This window comes from Chiloscyllium punctatum, chromosome 20 (assembly GCF_047496795.1).
Source record: "Chiloscyllium punctatum isolate Juve2018m chromosome 20, sChiPun1.3, whole genome shotgun sequence".
NCBI lineage: Eukaryota > Metazoa > Chordata > Chondrichthyes > Orectolobiformes > Hemiscylliidae > Chiloscyllium > Chiloscyllium punctatum.
In genome coordinates, this window is record NC_092758.1 from 62,101,901 (window position 1) to 62,122,258 (window position 20,358).

The 20,358-nt window shown below is 40.3% G+C and overlaps 1 protein-coding gene across 2 annotated transcripts in view; it reads left to right on the top strand.

Annotated features, from left to right (window-relative positions):
- Positions 1-20,358, top strand: part of crebrf (creb3 regulatory factor) — an 81,479-nt gene that overhangs the window by 15,596 nt on the left and 45,525 nt on the right. For both annotated transcript variants that reach the window (XR_011963507.1, XM_072591010.1), the window contains exons 2-4: positions 9,059-9,236; positions 12,320-12,445; positions 16,364-17,435. Coding sequence is in view for 1 of the 2 variants with exons in the window: in XM_072591010.1 (XP_072447111.1) it covers positions 9,228-9,236; positions 12,320-12,445; positions 16,364-17,435 (1,207 nt within the window). In the remaining variant the exon portion in view is untranslated. The remainder of the gene's footprint in view (positions 1-9,058; positions 9,237-12,319; positions 12,446-16,363; positions 17,436-20,358) is intronic.

Here is a 20,358-nt window from a genome sequence, read left to right on the forward strand (position 1 = left end):
ATATGAGGAGCTGAAGTTTTTGCAGCCTTTTTTTCTGTTGCTGTTATATTCTCTCTTTCTTTGTCTTCCTTTGCTGATTTCTAAAATCCTCCCAATACTCAGGTTCATTACCTTTTCTAGCATTTTTTATTAGCTCTTTATGTTTGATCTAATCTAATCCCTAATATCTTCTGTTAGCTATTGTTTAACTTTTTTTGTATGTATGGGTGGGTGTTTGTTGCTATAAACTATGTAGTAATTCTTAAAAGACTATCCATTGACAATGCACAGTCATATCCTTTTAATATATTGTCCCAATCCAACTCAACAAAATTGCCCCAATACCTTTGTAGATTTTGTTCAAATTTAACACCCTGGTTTCACATTGAACTAGCTTACTTTCATACAAAGTGTAGAGTTTATTAAATTGTGGTCACTCATCTCTAAATGTTCTCTTACAACAAGATGTTAGTCACTTGCTTGTTGCATAATACTAGATCTAAAATGGCCTGTTTAATCCTCAGTGTTTTGCTCCAAAAAATAATGCTGAACATCTTTCAGAAACATCCTCCATAGCTTTTGTGCTCATTAGATTTATCCAGTCGATATGCAGATTGATGTCACCCATAGTTACTTTATTAGGCGAAAGTGAGGATCGCAGATGCTGGAAGTTAAGAGTCGAGAGTATGGTGCTGGAAAAGCACAACAGGTCAGGCAGCATCAGAGGAGCAGGAAAATCGACATTTCAGGCAAAAGCCCTTCATCAGGAATCTGAAAAAGGGCTTTTGCCCAAAACATCGATTTTCCTGCTCCTCTGATGCTGCCTGACCTGTCGTGCTTTTCCAGCACCACACTCTCGACTCTAATCTCCAGCATCTGTGGTCCTCATTTTCACCTAGCTGATTTTAACCACACTGCGAATCCTCTTCCAAGGATGCCTACCTTGAAGCAGTTCTCCTCCTCTCTCTACAAAGATCTCAAGTGAGTCTCTCTTTTACTGCAATGCCTAGGTCATCTCTGCCCTGCAGCTCTTCAGCCATGTCCTGAAACAGACTAGCTACCATAGCCACATCTGCTTCCTCAGTGCCTGCCTACAGAGGCAACTGATCGCACATGGATTCCAGACTACATTCAGAACAACACAATTTGGATCTGAACAGGACAACCCAGTACAGACTACAAATTCAAAACCTCGAGAAATGGTTCTCCCTCCTGATCCTCCGCTCCACACTTGCAGCCATGTGCCACCATCTAATCTCTCTACAGTCAGCCCTGCCTCAGCTCAGTCGATTTCCCTGCTCCTCAGATGCTGTCTGACCTGCTGTGCTTTTCCAGCACCACTCTAATCTTGACTCTTATCTCCAGCATCTGCAGTACCCACTTCTGCCTATAAATCACTAATATTAATGTTTACTTGCCCTTGCTATTTCTTAGATTCTCCCAAACAGATTCCACACTTTATTCTGATTGGAGATTTCCCTTGTTAATGTATTGGTCTGATCCCGTATCGTTGGTGCAATGCCACCTCCTTTTCGTCTGTGTTGCTTCTTCCTAAATGCTGAATATTCCTTTTCTAGACTTAACCTCTAATTGTTCCTTTAAATAGTCTACCATTTGCGAATGCTGTATACATTCAGGTAGAGAGTGCCCTAAACTTTGTCTTTTTCACATTGCTCCACATTGAGTTGAGTTAATGCTCACCTTTGTTTTACCTGTTTTCTCATTTTGCTTGCTATTTGTCTGGTTCTGCTGCCATCTTTACTTCATTCAATTTGAGCTACCTCTAAGCTTCCATTCTCCTGGCAAGCAGGTTGTGAAACTCTGTTCAACAGCATGGACAAGACATCTCATGAGGATCTCAGTCCCAGTGCTGTTAATAGGTTCCACCTGCTTCAGAACAGGTCCCAGTGCCTCAGAAATCTAATCAGATCATAAGGAACAGAAGTAGATCATAAGGAACAGAAGTAGACCATTCGGCTTCTTCGGTAGGATTATGGCTGATCCAGTGTTCCTCACATCCACATTTCTGCCCTTTCCTTGTAACTCTTGATTCCCTGACTTATCAAGGATCTAACTTGGCCTTCACTGGGACTCTTTCCCTACAGCTCTCTGTGCAAGGACTTCCATAGACTGTAAATCCTCTGAGAGAAGAAATTCCTCCTCATCTCAATCTTAAATTGACATCCCCTTATTTTGAGATTATGCCTTCTGGTCCTAAGCTCTACCATAAGAGCAAATATCCTCTCAGCGTTTACCTTGTCAAGCCCCTTAAAGCCTATGTGTTTCTCTGAACTGCCTCCAATGAAGTAATATTGTCCCTTGAAGGGACAAAAGCTGCTCATAGTACTCCAGATTTTGTCTCACCAGCACCTTGTACTGCTGCAGTAAGACTTATACTCTACCCCTCTTGAAATAAGGGTGAGCATTCCTGATTAATCTTCCTGATTACCTATGTGCTAGCTTCATATGTTCTATGCGCAAATAATCTCAAGTCCCTTTGTGTTGCAGCTTTCTGCTGTTTTCCTCCATTTAAATAATTATTTTGCTCCCTTTTTGTCCACTTACTTCGCCTATCAATATCTCTTTGTAATCTGTTTGTCTCCCTCTCTCAATTTGCCTTTTCACTTATTATTGTCTGCAAATTTGGCTGAAGTACATTTGCTTCTGCCCTTCAAGTTATTCATATATATTATAAACCATTGAGGTCCCAGCACAACAGTATACTGCCTCCAACACCACGGGCTCTTTTATAGTCTTGCTCCTACACCATTTCTTGAGCAACATGGTTCAATTGATCAAACCAGCTATTCCAATGCTCACTAGCACACTTTCCAGTTGTAATTGCTTCAGCATTGGTTAGCATGTCTTCACTGCCTATGTCCCAAATCTAATTTCATGTATATATCACTCCACCTTTCCATTTCATTACCTCCTTTCAAACAGCTCTTCAAACCTTTATTCAATTAAGCTTTTCGCCTTCTTACCTAATATCTCCTTGTGTGGCTCAGTGTGATAGTTTTTTAAGTCATGTTGCGAGGAAATAGTGAGACATTTTGTTACTTCAAAGGCAATTTTATATATTTCTTACTTTCTAAAGTCGGCCAAGACTTGTGGGTATTTAGCAGATCACATTTTCTTATAAATTTCACCCCAATACTCCAGTATCCTCCTGACTTGCATTGGAGGCAGAGGTGGTTTGCGATGATAGGGCAGGGGTTGGTAGTGAATGCTGGCTTAGCCAGTGAAAATCATGTTTCATGAAACAATATACAACACTAAATTGGCCCCTGGGATGAAAGGGTTTGGCTTGTATTCTTCAGAGTTCCAAAAAATGAGAGTTGATCTCATCCAAACATACAAGGTCACCTGACGAAGGAGCATCGCTCCGAAAGCTAGTGTGCTTCCAATTAAACCTGTTGGACTATAACCTGGTGTTGTGTGATTTTTAATTTTGTACACCCCAGTCCAACACTGGCATCTCCAATACAAGATTGTATTGGAATGTTTCTTCTAGTCAGGGAATGTAAACCATGAGAGACTGTCACAATAAGGGGCTGATACTTTAGGATTGAGATGAAAAGTTAATTCACAGAAAGCATTGTAAGTCTTAGGGATTCTCTACGTCTACTGGTTATTGATGGTCTATTGTTAAATATATTTAAGGCTGGAACAGACAGATCAAAATCTTGGAATCGAGGGATAAGGGCAGCTGGTGGGAAAGTGAAATTGAAACCCATCAAATGGCAAATAAGGCTTATTAAGCCATATGGTCAATTACTCTTTCTAATTCTTGTGTTCAACTCTCAAAATACTTATATTCGGAAGTGACACTGCAAAGGCCATGCCTTATTTTTGCTTTGATCATGATATAACCCATGTCCACACATCTGTATCAGTTTTTAACTGCTCAAGTCGTTCAGAATCAAACATTATAGGGTGTTCATAACCCTGACAATTTACAGTTGTGTTATACATTTTTGTTACTAAGAATATTACTTTCTCTGGAAATGTTTTTCTTAGTTTCCAACCTTGACCTTTTGGTAGCTGTTGTCATCTGCTATGTTCTTCTATTTAGACATCTTCATATATAAGATTTTTGTACTAGTTCATGGAATATGGGTGGTGCTGCTGAGCCAACTTTTATTGCCCTAGTTGCCAAGAGGAGAGTGGTTAAAAGTGAGCTACATTGTGTGGGTCCAGAATCAGATCCTGGGCCGCCTCCACCACCAAATTCTAGCCTCCCGACGCCTGGAGGAAGAACACGTCATCTTCTACCTTGGGACCTTCCAACTACACGGGTTCAATGTCGATTTCACCAGTTTCCAGATCTCTCCTCCCCCCACCTTAACCCAGATCCAACCCTCCGACATGGCACCACCTATGTGAACTGTCCTCCCTGTCCTGTCCATCTTCCCACCTATCTGTTCCACTCTCCACTCCAACCTATCACCATCACCCCCCACCTCCATCTATCTATTGCAATCCCAGCTACCTTCGCCCTCCCATTTATCTCTCAACCCCCTTGCCCCCCCATTCCATCTATATTCTTGATGAGGAGCTTATGCTTAAAATGTTGACTCTCCTGCTTCTCAGATGCTGCCTGATCAGCTGTGTTTTTCCAGCATCACACTTTTTGACCATATGGGTAAGGATGTCAGATCATGGATGGCACAGTGGCACAGCAGTTAGCACTGCTGCCTTGCAGCGCCAGAGACCTGGGTTCATTTCCTGCCTCAGGCGACTGACTGTGTGGAGCTTGCACATGGGCGGCACGGTGGTACAGTGGTTAGCACTGCTGCCTCACAGAGCCAGAGACCCGGGTTCAATTCCCACCTCAGGCAACTGACTGTGTGGAGTTTGCACATTCTCCCCGTGTCTGTGTGGGTTTCCTCCGGGTGCTCCGGTTTCCTCCCACAGTCCAAAGATGTGCAGGTCAGGTGAATTGGCCATGCTATTGCCTGTAGTGTTAGGTAAGGGGTAAATGTAGGGGTATGGGAGGGTTGCGCTTCGGCAAGTCGGTGTGGACTTGTTGTTGTGGTTCTGTTCGCCGAGCTGGGAATTTGTCTTGCAAATGTTTCGTCCCCTGTCTAGGTGACATCCTCAGTGCTTGGGAGCCTCCTGTGAAGCGCTTCTGTGCTGTTTCCTCCGGCATTTATAGTGGCCTGTCTCTGCCGCTTCCGGTTGTCAGTTCGAGCTGTCCACTATAGTGGCCGGTATATTGGGTCCAGGTCAATGTGTTTGTTGATAGAGTCTGTGGATGAGTGCCATGCCTCTAGGACTTGTTGGGCTGAAGGGCCTGTTTCCACACTGTAAGTAATCTAATCTAATTCTCCCTGTGTCTGAATGGGTTTCCTCTGGGTGCTCCGGTTTCCTCCCACAGTCCAAAAATGCGCAGGTTAGATGAACTGACCATGATAAATTGCCTGTAGTGTGAGTTGAAGGGGTAAATGTAGGGGAATGGGTCTGGGTGAGTTGCGCTTCGGCGGGTCGGTGTGGACTTATTGGGCCGAAGGGCTGTTTCCACACTGTAAGTAATCTAACCTAAAGTAATCCTTTCCCTAAACATCATAACTGAATCATTTATTTTGTTTACAACAGTCAGTGGTTGTGTGCTGAATTCAAATCTAGAATACAAAATGACCCAAATGGTGTGCTCACCATTTGGGTCGTTTTGTATTCTAGATTTGAATTCACATTTCACTATCTGTCACGCATATTCTTAATACAAATATTCTTGTCCACCTTTGTGCTTCTAAGCAGTGCAGCCAGAATGGAACACCCCACAGATGAATGAATGCTGCTTATGAAAAGAAGGCTGGTTAGAGACCCCCAATGGGGCACAAGAGGCTGAATTGTGATGACAACACATCATATTGCTGTATACCAGCACGAGCTTAAGTTGTTTTGCTAACAGGCAGCTGTAATGGCAGTGGTGAAGTGGAGGGGAAGGAGCAGGAATTCAGCCACCTACAAAGAGACCAGTTGTTTCCTGATCCATTATATCCATGCTCCTACTGTGGGGGTGGGTCTGTTTAACCAGCTTAGTAATCTGGATACAGACGTGCTAGTCTCTTTCAACAAGGACACTTGAGCCAGTAATGGCAGATGATTGAGGTTGCACTGCAATTCATTGATCTGTGGAGAACGTAGCACTTGTAAATTGCAACAGCTGCAGTGGGTGCTGAGTCCTCTGTTATCAGATACTGCAAGATGTTGAATCACCTAGACTGTCAGCTGGAATTGTCCAAACTTTTAAATAGATGGGATGATTTCCGGACTGTAAATAAAGCAATGGACCAAAATACAGGTGGTCTCATGATCTTGCAAGCCACAATCTTAAGTTTTCAGGCAGGTTTTTTTATTGCATCAGGTATTTGGGTATTTAGAGCAATTGGCCACTTTCTGAAGCTTGGCCTTACGAGGCTGTCCTCCGGCATATCTACGGCAGAATAAATAATGGACTCCCCATTTCCCAGAGAAGGTGGCACTGTTATATTCCATCCATTGTGGCTGCTGCCCACAAATAATAGTACATCTCCCTGTGAGTATCCTCCTCAATTATCTATCTTACCTTATCTACTTTAAGACGCCTGTTCTTTTTCTTCCTTCTCCTCTTCCACCAAGTCTTGTAGTGCCATATGTGAGAAACTGCATTCTCTTTCCCTTAGTCCTTGAGCTACCATTGAAATTTATGTTCTGTGTTAGTCAGAAAGCATACTTAACAACTTAAATGGAAATGAGTCCATATATCATAGCAAGAAAATGCTTCTAATGCTAATAATGCTTCTAATTGATTCTTGTTCAATCTACCGTTGATTGTATTCATAGTATTGGACATATTTAAATCATTGTAATGATTGATTACCTCCAAAATTGCAAACTAAAGCACACATGCGTTATTTGCACAGGATAGTAGTACCTTTCCACAGCTCTCAAATGTTGTGATGTGCTTGGAATATCTTTTCAAAATGTGCTTCCTGTTGCATTGGCAAAATAAGAGATCTTAATGGGGGTTCTTTCTTGTCACAAGCCTTTGCTTCCTGCTATGCATAATGGAAACTGCATATAAGCACTTTGTAGAATTGTTGCACAATGTTTCCTATGAAAGTGTAGTTGTAGGCTTTACTGGTAGATGGCAGTGTGATGCTTTTTGTTAGGCAAAAGTGAAGATGCTGGAAACCAGAGCTTAGATCAGAGTGGTGCTAGAAAAGCACAGCAGGTCAGGCAGCATCGGAGGAGCAGGAAAATCGTCGTTTCGGGCAAAAGCCTATCCTGATGAAGGGATTTTGCCTGAAATGTCGATTTTCCCACTGATGCTTTTTGTTCCCATTACTGAGCATACATTAATCTCAAAATATATAAATTCTGTGGTAACTTGCAATTTGCCTGTGAGTTTTGAAACTTTATTCAAAAATAGTTTGAATATTTGTGTGCGTGGTATTTCTCCTTAGTATGTGGACTACAATAAGTATTAAAATTGTAATCATTATGCTTCATCACATTGCTCTCTGATTTGAACTTCAAATTAAAGATTTGTCCTGAATCTGTTTTTGATTTTCTCGGCTATTTATGCCTCAAATCATCCGAAACCACATTTTTCCCCATATTGCTTTTTCTTATTTTGCCTCTAGCAAAGAGGCACATGGTGGCCTTTAAATGTTACATTAACTACAATTTTCCCTTAGACCTTTCAAAAGATTCCTTCATGTACTTGGCTCAGCCATATATCTGTCTGAATACAAACATCAAAATAGGGATGAACTAAATGTTGAAGTTGCCAGTGATACCCATGCCCCATAAATAAATATTTTTAAAGAAAATCTAATCATGTCTCCCAGGATGTCCCAGATCATTTCACATTCAATTAATTAGTTTTTACTTGAAGTGCAGTGGACTTAGCTATCTGTATTTAAGAGCAGAGATATAATTTAATAGATTGCCATACTTTTTCTTTGGTAGGGTTGTTAAAGGAAGAATTTTGGTTCTGCATCCTTTGAAGAGTGCTGTATCTTTCCATCCACCAGATCCGATGGGATATCTAAGTAGTTAAAAATCCTACCTGAAAGTCTGTACCATCAACAACAGTGCATTTGATCATAACATACTGAAGTGTCTGTCTAGATTGTATTTTCAAAATATAATATGAGACTTGAACCCACAGACCTCCGACTTGGAGACACAAATATCATCAACTGAATCAATGGCAGGATTATTGTCTCTTAGTAAATGTCTGTCATTTTAGAATCAAACAATTTCATTTATTGACATTTGAGATATTTTTTAGTTTTCGGTTCAAGATAGTGCATCATATACTTTGAGGCAATCAAGCAGGCATTGTTCTTGTCCAGGATGTATGGTTAAAACCGCTTCAGAATTTGCTGTATTAGAAACTACAGTTTTTAACTTTTTCTAGCATGTATGATTCAGAGGATTGCAAGTTTTATTTGTATATTTTTTAGGTTTTTTTTCAAAAATGAATGCGAGGATGGGTTGATATGCCAGATAATTATTTTTGCACTAAATGTTTCTTTCCATGGTGCTACATTCATGGGGTGGGAACGAGTTCCTGTTGAAATGGTTGGTCGTGGCTACTACACCTTGTAGATAGGTTGTTCTACATTCACTGAGTAGTTTGATTCCTGTTCCTCAAAAAAAAAGAAACAAACTGTCTCTTTTAATAGCCAACAGAAAACCAGTTGTTCTGTGTTCAGGTACATATGATGTCTAAATCTTCACTAAATGTTACTGTTAAATATTGTTAACAGTTGGCATTCCCTTGTTCCATCATTCCTGAAAGTTTCTTTGATCCCATCTTTTCTTGAAAGTTGATCATAAGATCTGCATTAGAATTGCCCATCTATTTCTTGTACTATGATATTCTAATGTAAATAATTGTGAGAGTGTGTTTTGGAAAAGCAATTAATGTCAGGAACTGTGCCTCAAGTGATAAACTTCAAGAGGCAAGCAAATTGATGTAAATAAATGTAAGAAACTGCAGAATTAAATATTATGATTTTAAGTAATACTTAAGTATGCTGGAGTTTGTTGTAATTATGTAAATGATTTTATTTTCTGTTAGGTTTGCAAATTAGAAGGAACATCTGACCAGAGGAAAACTTCAGTGAAGTGATAGTTGAACCTCTAGTTAACATTTTTTAAATCACTTCAACCATTTAGTAAAACTGGAAACAGCTCGACCAAGACTGCAGAAAAGAAATTGCTTGAACAAGCCAGATGTGGGCTTGGCAATGCCGCAGGTAGATGTGTAAACTTTTTCCATTAAATTCCTGACTTTACAGTAATAACAGGAACACTTCAGTTTGCTTACATTCAGAATGAATTAATATTTGAGTCAAGCTATGCAATATGTTTTTAAAATTACGTTGCTCAATGTTTCCAAGAGCTAAAGTTTTAACCACTCTGATGTAGTATGAAAAGTAATGACTTTGCCCCCGCTTTAGCAAGAACACATCTATACTATTGATGTAAAGACATAATTATTCTTGGTACATTAACTGCACAGTATAAGTAAAATATATTAATTTGCAAAATAGCTTGTAATCTGCAGGATAGAACTAAAAAATAATACCATTCATAATTAATATTGCTTGCTTTATAATTGGAAATATGTCTTCATTCTTAAGGCTGTGATATGATTTTATTTGGCAAATTTTATTTTGAAATCCTATGTGTGATAGTTTTGATTGGCATTTACAGCACAGGAACATGCCATTCAGCTCAACTGATCCATGCCATTGTTTATACAACACCTGAACCACCTTCCACTCTTCTAACCTATTAAAGTATTATTCTATTCCTTTCTGTGTCAAATATTGTATGACTTTCCCTTGTTTGTGTCTGTGTTAATCAGCCCAGTTACACCTTACCGTGGTGTGTCCCACATTTATGCAGGCGTAGTAAGGAAATTTCTTCTCAATTCTTCATTTGGCTGCTTTAGTGTTTACATTTATATCTATGGCCTCTATTCTGTTCTCTTCACAAAAACAAGCTGAAATATGTTTTATATGTCCTTGTTAAACCCTTTCTTGTTGTGGCGGGTCTCATGAGATTTTATTTCTGGATTAAAAAAAAGCATGAATCTTATCAATTCATAATGAGAGCGACATTATCTTGAAAGACTCAATAAGATGTTCGACAAGTTTCCGCATGGTAGACTGGTTAATGAGGTTAGATAATTTGGAATACAGAAAGAAATAGCCATTTAGGTACAAATTGGCTTGAAGGTAGGTTACAGAGGGTGGTGGGGGAGGGTTGCTTTTCAGACTAGAGGCCTGTGACCAGCTGTAGGCTGCAAGAATCGATGATAGGTACACTGCGTTTTGTTATTTATATAAATGATTTGACTATCGAAGAAGGTTATGTCAGAGGACAATGGGACCTTGATAAGGTGGGGTAAGGAGTGGCAGATGGAGTTTAATCTAGGTAAATGTGAGGTGCTGCATTTTGGTAGGGCAAGTCAGAGCAGGAATTGTACACTTAATGGTAAGGCCCTGGGGACTGTTGCAGAGCAACGAGACCCTGGAATGCAGGTTCATAATTCCTTGAAGTTGGAGTCACAGGTAGACAGGGTAATTGTTGTGGCTCTATAAGACATTGGTTTACTGTGATCAGTTCTGGTTCCCCTCCTATAGGAAAGATGTTGTGAAATGTGAAAGGGTTCAGAAAAGATTTACAAGGATATGGCTAGGGTTGGAGGGTTTGAGCTATTGGAAAAGGCTGAACATACTGGGGCTACTTTCCCTTGTGTGTCGGAGGCTGAGGGGTAAGCTTTTATAGAAGTTTAAAAAAAATCATGAGTGGCATGGATAAGATGAATAATCAAGGTCTTTTCCTTTGGTGGGGTATCCAAAATTAGAGGGCATATGTTTAAAGCAAGATGGGAAAGATTTGAAAGTGGCCTGAGAAGCAACTTCATGAAAAAGGGTGGTGCGTGTACGGAATGAACTGCGAGAGGTGGAGGCTAGTATAATTACAACATTTAAAAGGTGACTGAGTGGATATATGAATCAAAAGGGAAAAAGGGCCAAATGATGGCAAATGGGACTAGATTAATTTAGAGTATCTGGTCAATATGGACGTGTTGGACCGAAGGATCTGTTTTCATGCTGGACATTTCTGTGACTCTAACTGACAGTCCTATTATCATTTAAGTAAATTTTGCAGCTACATCAATACTTCTGTGTCCATTTTATAACTTAGAGACAAGTATGCTCCTGTTCATGTGATCAATTCCTCTTTATCTTGTATTTTAATCCATGTGAATTTTATTCCTAATCTTCTATTAATTAAATTCCTTTTTTTCCTGTTGCCATTGTTATTTTTAATTAGTGCAGCTCCTACCTTATCTTTCTTCCCTGTTCTTTCTGATTATGTTATAACTTGATTGGCAGCCCTATTCTTTAGACATGTTCCTGTTATTTCTACAATATCTGGTCCCCCTTTGGAATATTTCTTTAAGTTCTCCATTTTATTATGAATAAACGTATTGCTGTACAAACAGCTGAATTTGAGTATGAATAGTTCCTTCTTCTTTATTTTTAACAGTCCTATTATGTTATTTTTATAAACTCTCTTCCCTGGCCATTCATCTTGCTGTCTTCTTTACCTTAGTCTGCCCTGTTATCTTATCTCCTATTTCTTTTACTTTTTAATCTTTTATCTTTTTCCTCATACCAGATTCCCGTATGGATTCTGTGGATTGACAAATATACTCATCCCAATGTACTTGATTTTCACCTGAAAAGCTTTCACTCTTGCTTAACGAAAATTGTTAAGTATTCATGGGTAAATTGAATTCTGGCAACTTCAGGGTTTGATGCACAATGTATTTTAATTTTGTTATAATTTTGTAATCTATGAAATTTAATAATTACGATTAAGATTAGAATGATACAAAATGATACTTTTAGCACGGGAGGTTATTTCAAATATAGATTGTTCTGCTATAATGCGCGTTTCGTTAATGCAAATTCGCAATAACACAATTGATGAATTGGGGACACTGTTTGTAAAGGACAAACTTTTAAAGTGTGTATTGGTTATAACATGATTTCTGCTCCATTAGTTTAAATGGTGCTGCTGGTACGCAATTTTCTTAGAACACGGGATTGCATGAGAACTTAATTACCACGTTAGAGCAGAACTGTTTCTATCAGAGTTGTCGGGGAACACGGATAAAGGATAACGCCCTGTCATAACTCAGTAAACAGTTTTATAACAATTGCAGTATAACTTCTCCAGATATTTCTCATTTGCTTACAGGAACTTTTTTTTTGATGAGTGCTCTCCTAATAACTTGTATATCCTTTTTATTTTATAGCCCAGTGTTAGCGGAATGGATCCTCCATTTGGGGATGCCTTTTGCAACCGTCCATTTCCAGACCAGGTCTTAACTAGTACCGATTTGTTGGGGAATAATTCAGACCCTGATTTCATGTATGAACTGGTAAGATTTATAGTACACAAGTAAATCAACAACTTGTTTACTCTGGATATTTCACTTACTACCGTTTTTTCTTTTTGTGGTTACTTATATCTTTATGTCCATTGTCTCCTCTTCTGTCTTAAAGAAGCTTTTTTGGGGGTTTGTTCCATATTAATTAGTTAAGTCACTTAAATCTATTTCACAGTTAACAGTTAGTCATCGAGATATACAGCTCGGAAACAGACCCTTCAGTCCAACTCATCCATGCCAACCAGCTATCCCAACCTAATCTCGTGCCACTTGCCAGCACCTGGTGCATATCCCTCCAAACCCTTCCTATTCATATACCCATTCAAATGCCTAGTAAATGTTGCAATTGTACCAGCCTCCTCCACTTCCCCTGGCAGCTCATTCCATACATGCACCACTGCATGAAAAAGTTGCCCTTTAGATCTCTTTTATATCTTCCCTTAGCTCTGGACTCGCCAATCCCAAGGAAAAGACTTTGTCTATTTATTCTACCCATGCCCTTCATGATTTTATAAATTTCTATAAGGTCATCTCTCAGCCTCCCACGCTCCAGGGGAAACAGCCCCAGCCTATTCAACCTCTCCCAATAGTTCAAATCCTCCAACCGTAGCAACATCCTTGTAAATCTTTTCTGAACTCTTTCAAGTTTCACAATATCCTTGCAGCAGGAAGGAAACCACAATTTCACGCAATACTCCCAATAGTGGCCTAACCAATGGCAATATGACCTCCCAACTCCTATGCTCATTACATTGACCAATAAAGGAAAGCATGCCAAACGCCTTCTTCACTATCCTATCTACCTGCGACTCATCTTTCAAGGAGCTATGAACCTGCACTCCAAGGTCTCTTTGTTCAGCAACACTCCCTAGGACCTTACCATTAAGTGCATAAGTCCTGCTAAGATTTGCTTTCCCAAAATGCAGCACCTTGCATTTATCTGAATTAAACTCCATCTGTCACTTCTCAGCCCATTGGCCCATCTGATCAAGATCCCATTGTAATCTGAGGTAGCCTCCTTCGCTGTCCATTACACCTCCAATTTTGGTGTCATCTGCAAACTTACTAACTGTACCTCTTATGCTCGCATCCAAATCATTTATGTAAATGACAAAAAGTAGAGGACCCAACACCGATCCTTGTGGTACTCCACTGGTCACAGGCCTCCAATCTGAAAAACAACCCTCCATCACCACCTTCTGTCTTCTACCTTTGAGCCAGTTCTGTATCCAGCTAGTTCTCCCTGTATTCCATGAGATCTAACCTTGCTAACCAATCTCCCATGGGAAACCTTGTCACACGCCTTGAAGTCCATATAGATCACATCCACTGCTCTGCCCTCATCAATCCTCTTTGTTACTTCTTCAAAGAACTCAATCAAGTTTGTGAGACATGATTTCCCACACATGGTAAGATTTATAGTACACAAGTAAATCAACGACTTGTTTACTCTGGATATCTGTAGACTATCCGTAATCAGTCCTTACCTTTCCAATTACATGTAAATCCTGTCCTTCAGTATTCCCTTCCAACAACATGTCAGACTCACCGGTTTATAATTCCCTGACTTGTCCTTACCACATTTCTTAAATTGTGGTACCACATTTGCCAACCTTCCAGCACCTCAGCTGTGACTATCGATGATACAAATATTTCAGCAATGGGCTCAGCAATCACTTCCCTATCTTCCCACAATGTTCTAGGTTACACCTGATCAGGTCCCAAAGCTATCTCATGTCCCCTTTTTGCCCTCCTGATTTACCTCTTAAGTATCCTTGAATTGCCTTTATACTCTTCTAAGGGTTCACTCGATCTATCCTGTCTATACCTGACATATGATACCTGACAGGAATATGCTTTCTTTGGACTCTCGTTACCTCAGTTCTGAAGGCTTCCCATTTTCCAGCCGTCCCTTTTACCTATGAACATCTGCCCTCAATCAGCCTTTGAAAGTTCTTGCCTAATACCATCAAAATTGGCCTTCCTCCAGTTTAGAGCTTTAAGTTTTAGATCTGGTCTATCCTTTTCCAATCACTATTTTAAAACTAATGGAATTATGGTCACTGGGAAATCTGGCCCCAAAGTGTTCCCCCACTGACACCTCAGTCACCTGCCCTGCCTTATTTCTCAAGAGTAGGTCGAGTTTTGCACCTTCTCTAGTAAATAAATCCATGTACTGAATCAGAAAATTTTCTTGTACACAGTTAACAAATTCCTCTCCATCTAAACCCTTAAGACTATGGCAGTCCCAGTCTATGCTTGGAAAGTTAAAATTCCCTACCATAACCACCTTATTATTTTTACAGGTAACTGAGATCACCTGACAAATTTGTTTCTCAATTTCCCACTGACTATTAAGGGGTATAATACAAACCCAATAAGATGATCATGCCTTTCTTATTTCACCCAAATAACTTCCATGGATGTATTTCCGGAAATATCCTCCTCCAGTATGGCTGTAATGCTTTCTCTTATCAAAACTGCCACTCCCCTCTCCTCTCTTGCCTCCCTTTCTATCCTTCCTGTAGCATTTGCATCCCAGAACACTAAGATGCCACTCCTGTCTATCCCTGAACCATGTTTCTGTAATTGCTATGATATCCCAGTACCATGTTCCTAACCATGCCCTGAGTTCATCTGCCTTCCCTGTTCGGCCCTTTGTATTGAAATAAATGCAGTTTAATTTATTTGTCCTGTCTTGTTCTCTGCTTTGTCCCTGCCTGCCCTGACTGTTTGACTCGCTTCTTTTCTCAACTGTACCAGTCTTAGATTGATCTCTTTCCTCACTATCCCCTGAGTCCCATCCCCCCACCTTAATAGTTTAAATCCTTCCGAGGAGCTCTAGTAAATCTGCCTGTCAGTATAATAGTCCCCTTCCAATTCAGATGCAATCTGTCCTCCTTGTACAGGTCACTTTTACCCGATAAGAGATTCCAATGATCTAAAAATGTGAATCCTTCTCCCATACACCAGCTTCTCAGCCACGCATTCATCTGCTCCATCCTCCTGTTCCTACCCTCACTAGCTCGTAGCACCGGGAGTAATCCAGATATTACTACCCTTGAGGACCTCCTTTTTAAATTCCTGCCTAACTTTCTAGTTTTCCTGTTGTACCCGATGTACCCCTCATTACGTTTGAGCCTGAAGCTTGGCTATTCATGCTACATTCCCCGGAGAGTGCATCAGCCCATACATTTTCCAAAGCAGCATACTTGTTTGAAATGGAGATAGCCACAGAAGACTCCTGCACTACCTGCCTACCTCTCTTATCTTTCCTGGAGTTAACCCACCTATGTGACTTTCTCTGTCGCTTTTCTCCCTTCCTATAACTGTCATCCATCACACCACCTCATTCTTGTAAATTCCTTATTGCCTCTGTCGCTCCAACTGATCAGAGTTCTTTTTTAATTGTAGACAAGGAGCGTTTTCAGGCTGTTAATCCTGAGAGAAGATCACCACGAAATCTGATTCTATCCACTTCAGCATCTGCACAATAACATTTTCTAGTAGGAGTCATTGAATTATGAATGACAGCAGGAACTTGAGTCACCCGTTAAGTGCTTCTCTCTGGTGTATGAAGAGAGAAAGTCATGACCCTTGTGGTGGTTCATCTGAAATTATCAGGCAGTTTTGACAACTGTTTAAATCTGCATTTTTTACTTTATCTGTATGCCAGGATTTATTTAGCCACTAGCAGCAACATTCTGTTTGCTCACAATCTGTATTTGTTGTGCAGAGTTAAATGTACTATAAACATCTAATTGTAGTTATATCCAAATTAAATTATAAAAAAGAAATTTTGACTTCTGGTGCCAAAAGAGAAGACTTAATTTTGAGACAAAACCTTTTTTGATTCTACCTCCAATCTAGTTAATATCTTGTTTTAATATAAATTTTTATTTCTTTCAGGACAGAGAGATGACTTATACTCACAGCTCGAGAGATGATCCTCTTACCTTGGGAGATTGTAAAGACCTTGAACTTTTAGAGCCATTAAATGAGTTACTGGATTCCGATCCTTCCTATACTTCAAACTGGGAGCAGTGGGACACGTGCTGGGAAGACTTGACAAAATACACCAAGTTAACTAGCTATGATATTTGGGGAACAAAGGAAGTGGATTTCCTTGGGCTGGATGACTTTTCCAGTCCTTATCAAAACGAAGATGTCATAAGCAGGACCCCAACTTTGGCCCAGCTAAACTGTGAAGATTCACAGCCTGTTTTGGATTCATTATATCATCCTGATCTACTCAAGAGTTTAAATCAAAATTCATTAACCTCTTCTCTGGCTGGTAAAAAACTTGCAGCAAACAGGGCAATGCCACTAGTGTCATCTGCCAGAAGTCCTTGTATAGATGCTTGCTTGCCAGAGACTACCCAAAAGTTAGCCAAGTCTGTTTCTTCTAGTGCTACTGTGGACAATGGCAACACAAATCAGCCCCTGAATACCAAAATAGGGCCTGCTCTTGTAGACAACAAAGACTTTGTTAAAAAAGCTAAAGTCTGGATCAATCCAGTACCACTTGGTAAATCAACATTGGGTGCTACCCAGGTGCACAGTGACTTACCAGATGATTCCTGTTGTAGTGATAGTGGGGCTAATATCAGGAAACTGGAGAAAAAGAATGTAGAAAGTACTTATTCCAATAAAGCACCCACTGTATTCAAAGAAGCTAATGACCCGAGTACTCGAACTGAAACTATTGAAATTTTATCACCATCTGTCCCTGATCACACCCAGAAAAAGGAAGAGCACAATTATTCTTTGTTTATTTCTGATAGTTTGAATGAGCAGTCTCCAAGTATTGAGCAGGAAGCAGAAGATGATGATGATGATGATGATGAGGACCATGATGAAGGATTTGGTAGTGAGCATGAATACAGTGATAATGAGGAAGATGATGACGACGACGATGATGATGAAGAGGAGGAGGAGGAAGACAAGGATGATGATGTCAGTGATACCTTCTCTGAACCGGGTATTTGTGCTTTATTACATTAAAACTGAAATAATGTTTAACTGTTCAATAACAAAATACTCCAGTGGGAAAGAGGCCACTTAGTTTAGTTATTCTGTGTTAGTATTTATACTTTACAACAGATTCCCCTTTGATCTTGCATCAGAATTTGTGCTTATAGAAGCATTACAGCTTTTGAGTTCAGATTGTTGCCATATTTACAGAGTTGTTTTTAAGAATTATAATTTGGTTATAACCAGAAGAGTTGTAACTTGTTATAAAACTTGTTATAATTTGCTCTCAGCATATTTTTACATAGACATAGTGTTGCTAATTTCAATATGATTTAATAACTGGGAGAATGTTATTTAAATAATTTTGTTGAAATGCAAAGAATAAAAAGAAATCTAACCATATTTAGAACAAAGAACAAAGAAAGAACAAAGAAAGAACAAAGAAAATTTACAGCCCAGGAATAGACTCTTCGACCTTCCAAGCCTGAGCTGCTCCAAAAGTACTTTCGAAACCTGTCGGTCAATTTCTTAGCATTTGTATCCCTCTGCTCCCCACCTACTCATGCATCTGTCCAGACGCCTCTTAAATGAATCTACCGTGCCTGCCTTTACCACCTCTGCTGGCAACGCGTTCCAAATGCCCACCACCCTCTGTGTGAAGTACTTGCCGCTTGTATCCCCCTTAAACTTTCCACCTCTCACCTTGAAAGCATGACCTCTCGTTGTTGAATCCTTCACCCTGGGAAAAAATTTGTCTCTATCCACCCTGTCTATACCCTTCATGATTTTGTAAACCTCAATCAGGTTCCCCCCTCAATCTCCTTTTTTCTAGTGAAAATAAACCTTATCTACTCAACCTCTCTTCATAGCTAGCACCTTCCATACCAGGCAACATTCTGGTAAACCTCTCTGCACCCTCTCCAAAGCGTCCACGTCCTTTTGGTAATGTGGCGACTAGAACTGTACATAGTATTCTAAATGCGGCCGAACCAATGTCTTGTAGAATTTTAACGTGACTTGCCAGCTCTTATATTCAGTACCCCGTCCAATGAAAGCAAGCATGCTATATGCCTTCTTGACGACTCTATCCACCTGTGCAGCAACCTTCAGGGTACAATGGACCTGCACTCCCAGATCTCTCTGCCCATCAACTTTTCCCAAGGCTCTTCCATTCATTGTATAATTCGCTCTAGAATTAGACTTGCCTAAATTATCACCTCACATTTGTCTGGATTGATAGCCATCTGCCACTTTTCTGCCCAACTCTTCAATCTATCTATATCCTCCTGTACTCTCTGACAGTCCCTTATGCTTACTGCTACTCCACCAATCTTTGTGTCATCTGCAAACTTGCTGATCATACCAACAGTGCCCTCTTCTAGATCATTTATGTATATTACAAACAACAGTGGCCCCAATACTGACCCTTGTGGAACACCACTGGTCACCTTTCTCCCTTCAACTACTACTCTCTGTCTCCTGTTGCTCAACCTGTTCTTTATCCACCTAGCTAGAACGCCCTACACACCGTGTGACTTCACTTTCTCCATTAGTCTACAATGGGGAACCTTATCAAACGCCTTACTAAAGTCCATGTATATGATATCAACTTGGTCACTTCCTCGAAGAACTCTATTAAGTTGGTAAGGCACGATCTCCCCCGCACAAAACCATGTTGCCTATCACTGATAAGCTCATTCTTTTCTAAATATAAATAGACCCTATCTCTCAGTACCTTCTCCAGCGACTTCCCCACCACCGATGTCAGGCTCACTGGTCTGTAGTTATCCGGAATATCCCTAATACCCTACTTGTACAGGGGGACAACATGAGCAACCTTCCAGTCCTCCGGCACCTCACCTGTATTTAAGGATGCCGCAAAGAAATCTGTCAGGGCCCCAGCTATTTCCTCTCTCGCCTCCCTCAGCAACCTGGGATAGATCCCATCTGGTCCTGGGGATTTGTCTACCTTAATAACCTCTAGCATACCGAACACATCTTCCTACTTATGCCAACGTGCTCCAGACTAATCAAACTTCTATCTCTAATCTCAAGATTCATAATTTTCCTCTCCTCAGTGAACACTGATGCAAAGTAATCATTCAGAATCTCACCCATTCTCTCAGGTTCGGCACACAGCCTTCCTTCGTTATCTTTTAGTCGACCAATCCTTTCTATAGTTACCTGCTTGCTGACTATATAAGAATGAAATGCTTTGGGATTTTCCTTAATTCTGCTTGCTAAAGCTATTTCATGACCCCTTTTAGCCCGCTTGATTCCTTGTTTAAGAATTGTCTTATTCTTCCGATTATTCCTCTAGGGCCCGTTCTGTTCTTAGCTGCCTAGACCTTATGTATGCTTCCCTTTTCCTCTTGGCTAGTCGTACAATTTCTACGGTCATCCACGGTTCATGAATCTTGCCTTTCCTATCCTTTGCCTTCAACGGGACATGCCTATCCTGCACTACCGTTAACCTATCTTTAAAGGCCTCCCACATCTCAAATGTGGACTTGCCTTCTAATAGCTGTGTCCAATCCACATTTCCCAACTCCTGCCTAATTTTGATATAATTGGCCTTGGCCCAGTTTAGTACTCTTCCCTTAGGACCACTCTCTTCTTTATCTACGAGTATTCTAAAACTTACAGAATTGTGGTCACTGTTTCCAAAGAAATTCCCCACCGCAACTTCTACCACTTATCCTGGCTCATTCCCCAGTACCAGGTCCAATATGGCCTCTTCTCTCGTCAGTCTATTGACATATTGCTCTAGAAAACTCTCCTGGACACTTCGTACAAATGCTACTCCATTCAGACCTCTGACGCTAAGTGTATGCCAGTCAGTGTTGGGAAAATTAAAATCTCCCATCACCACTACCCTATTGCCTCTACATCTATTCATAGTCTGTTTACCTATTTTTCTTCTACCTCAC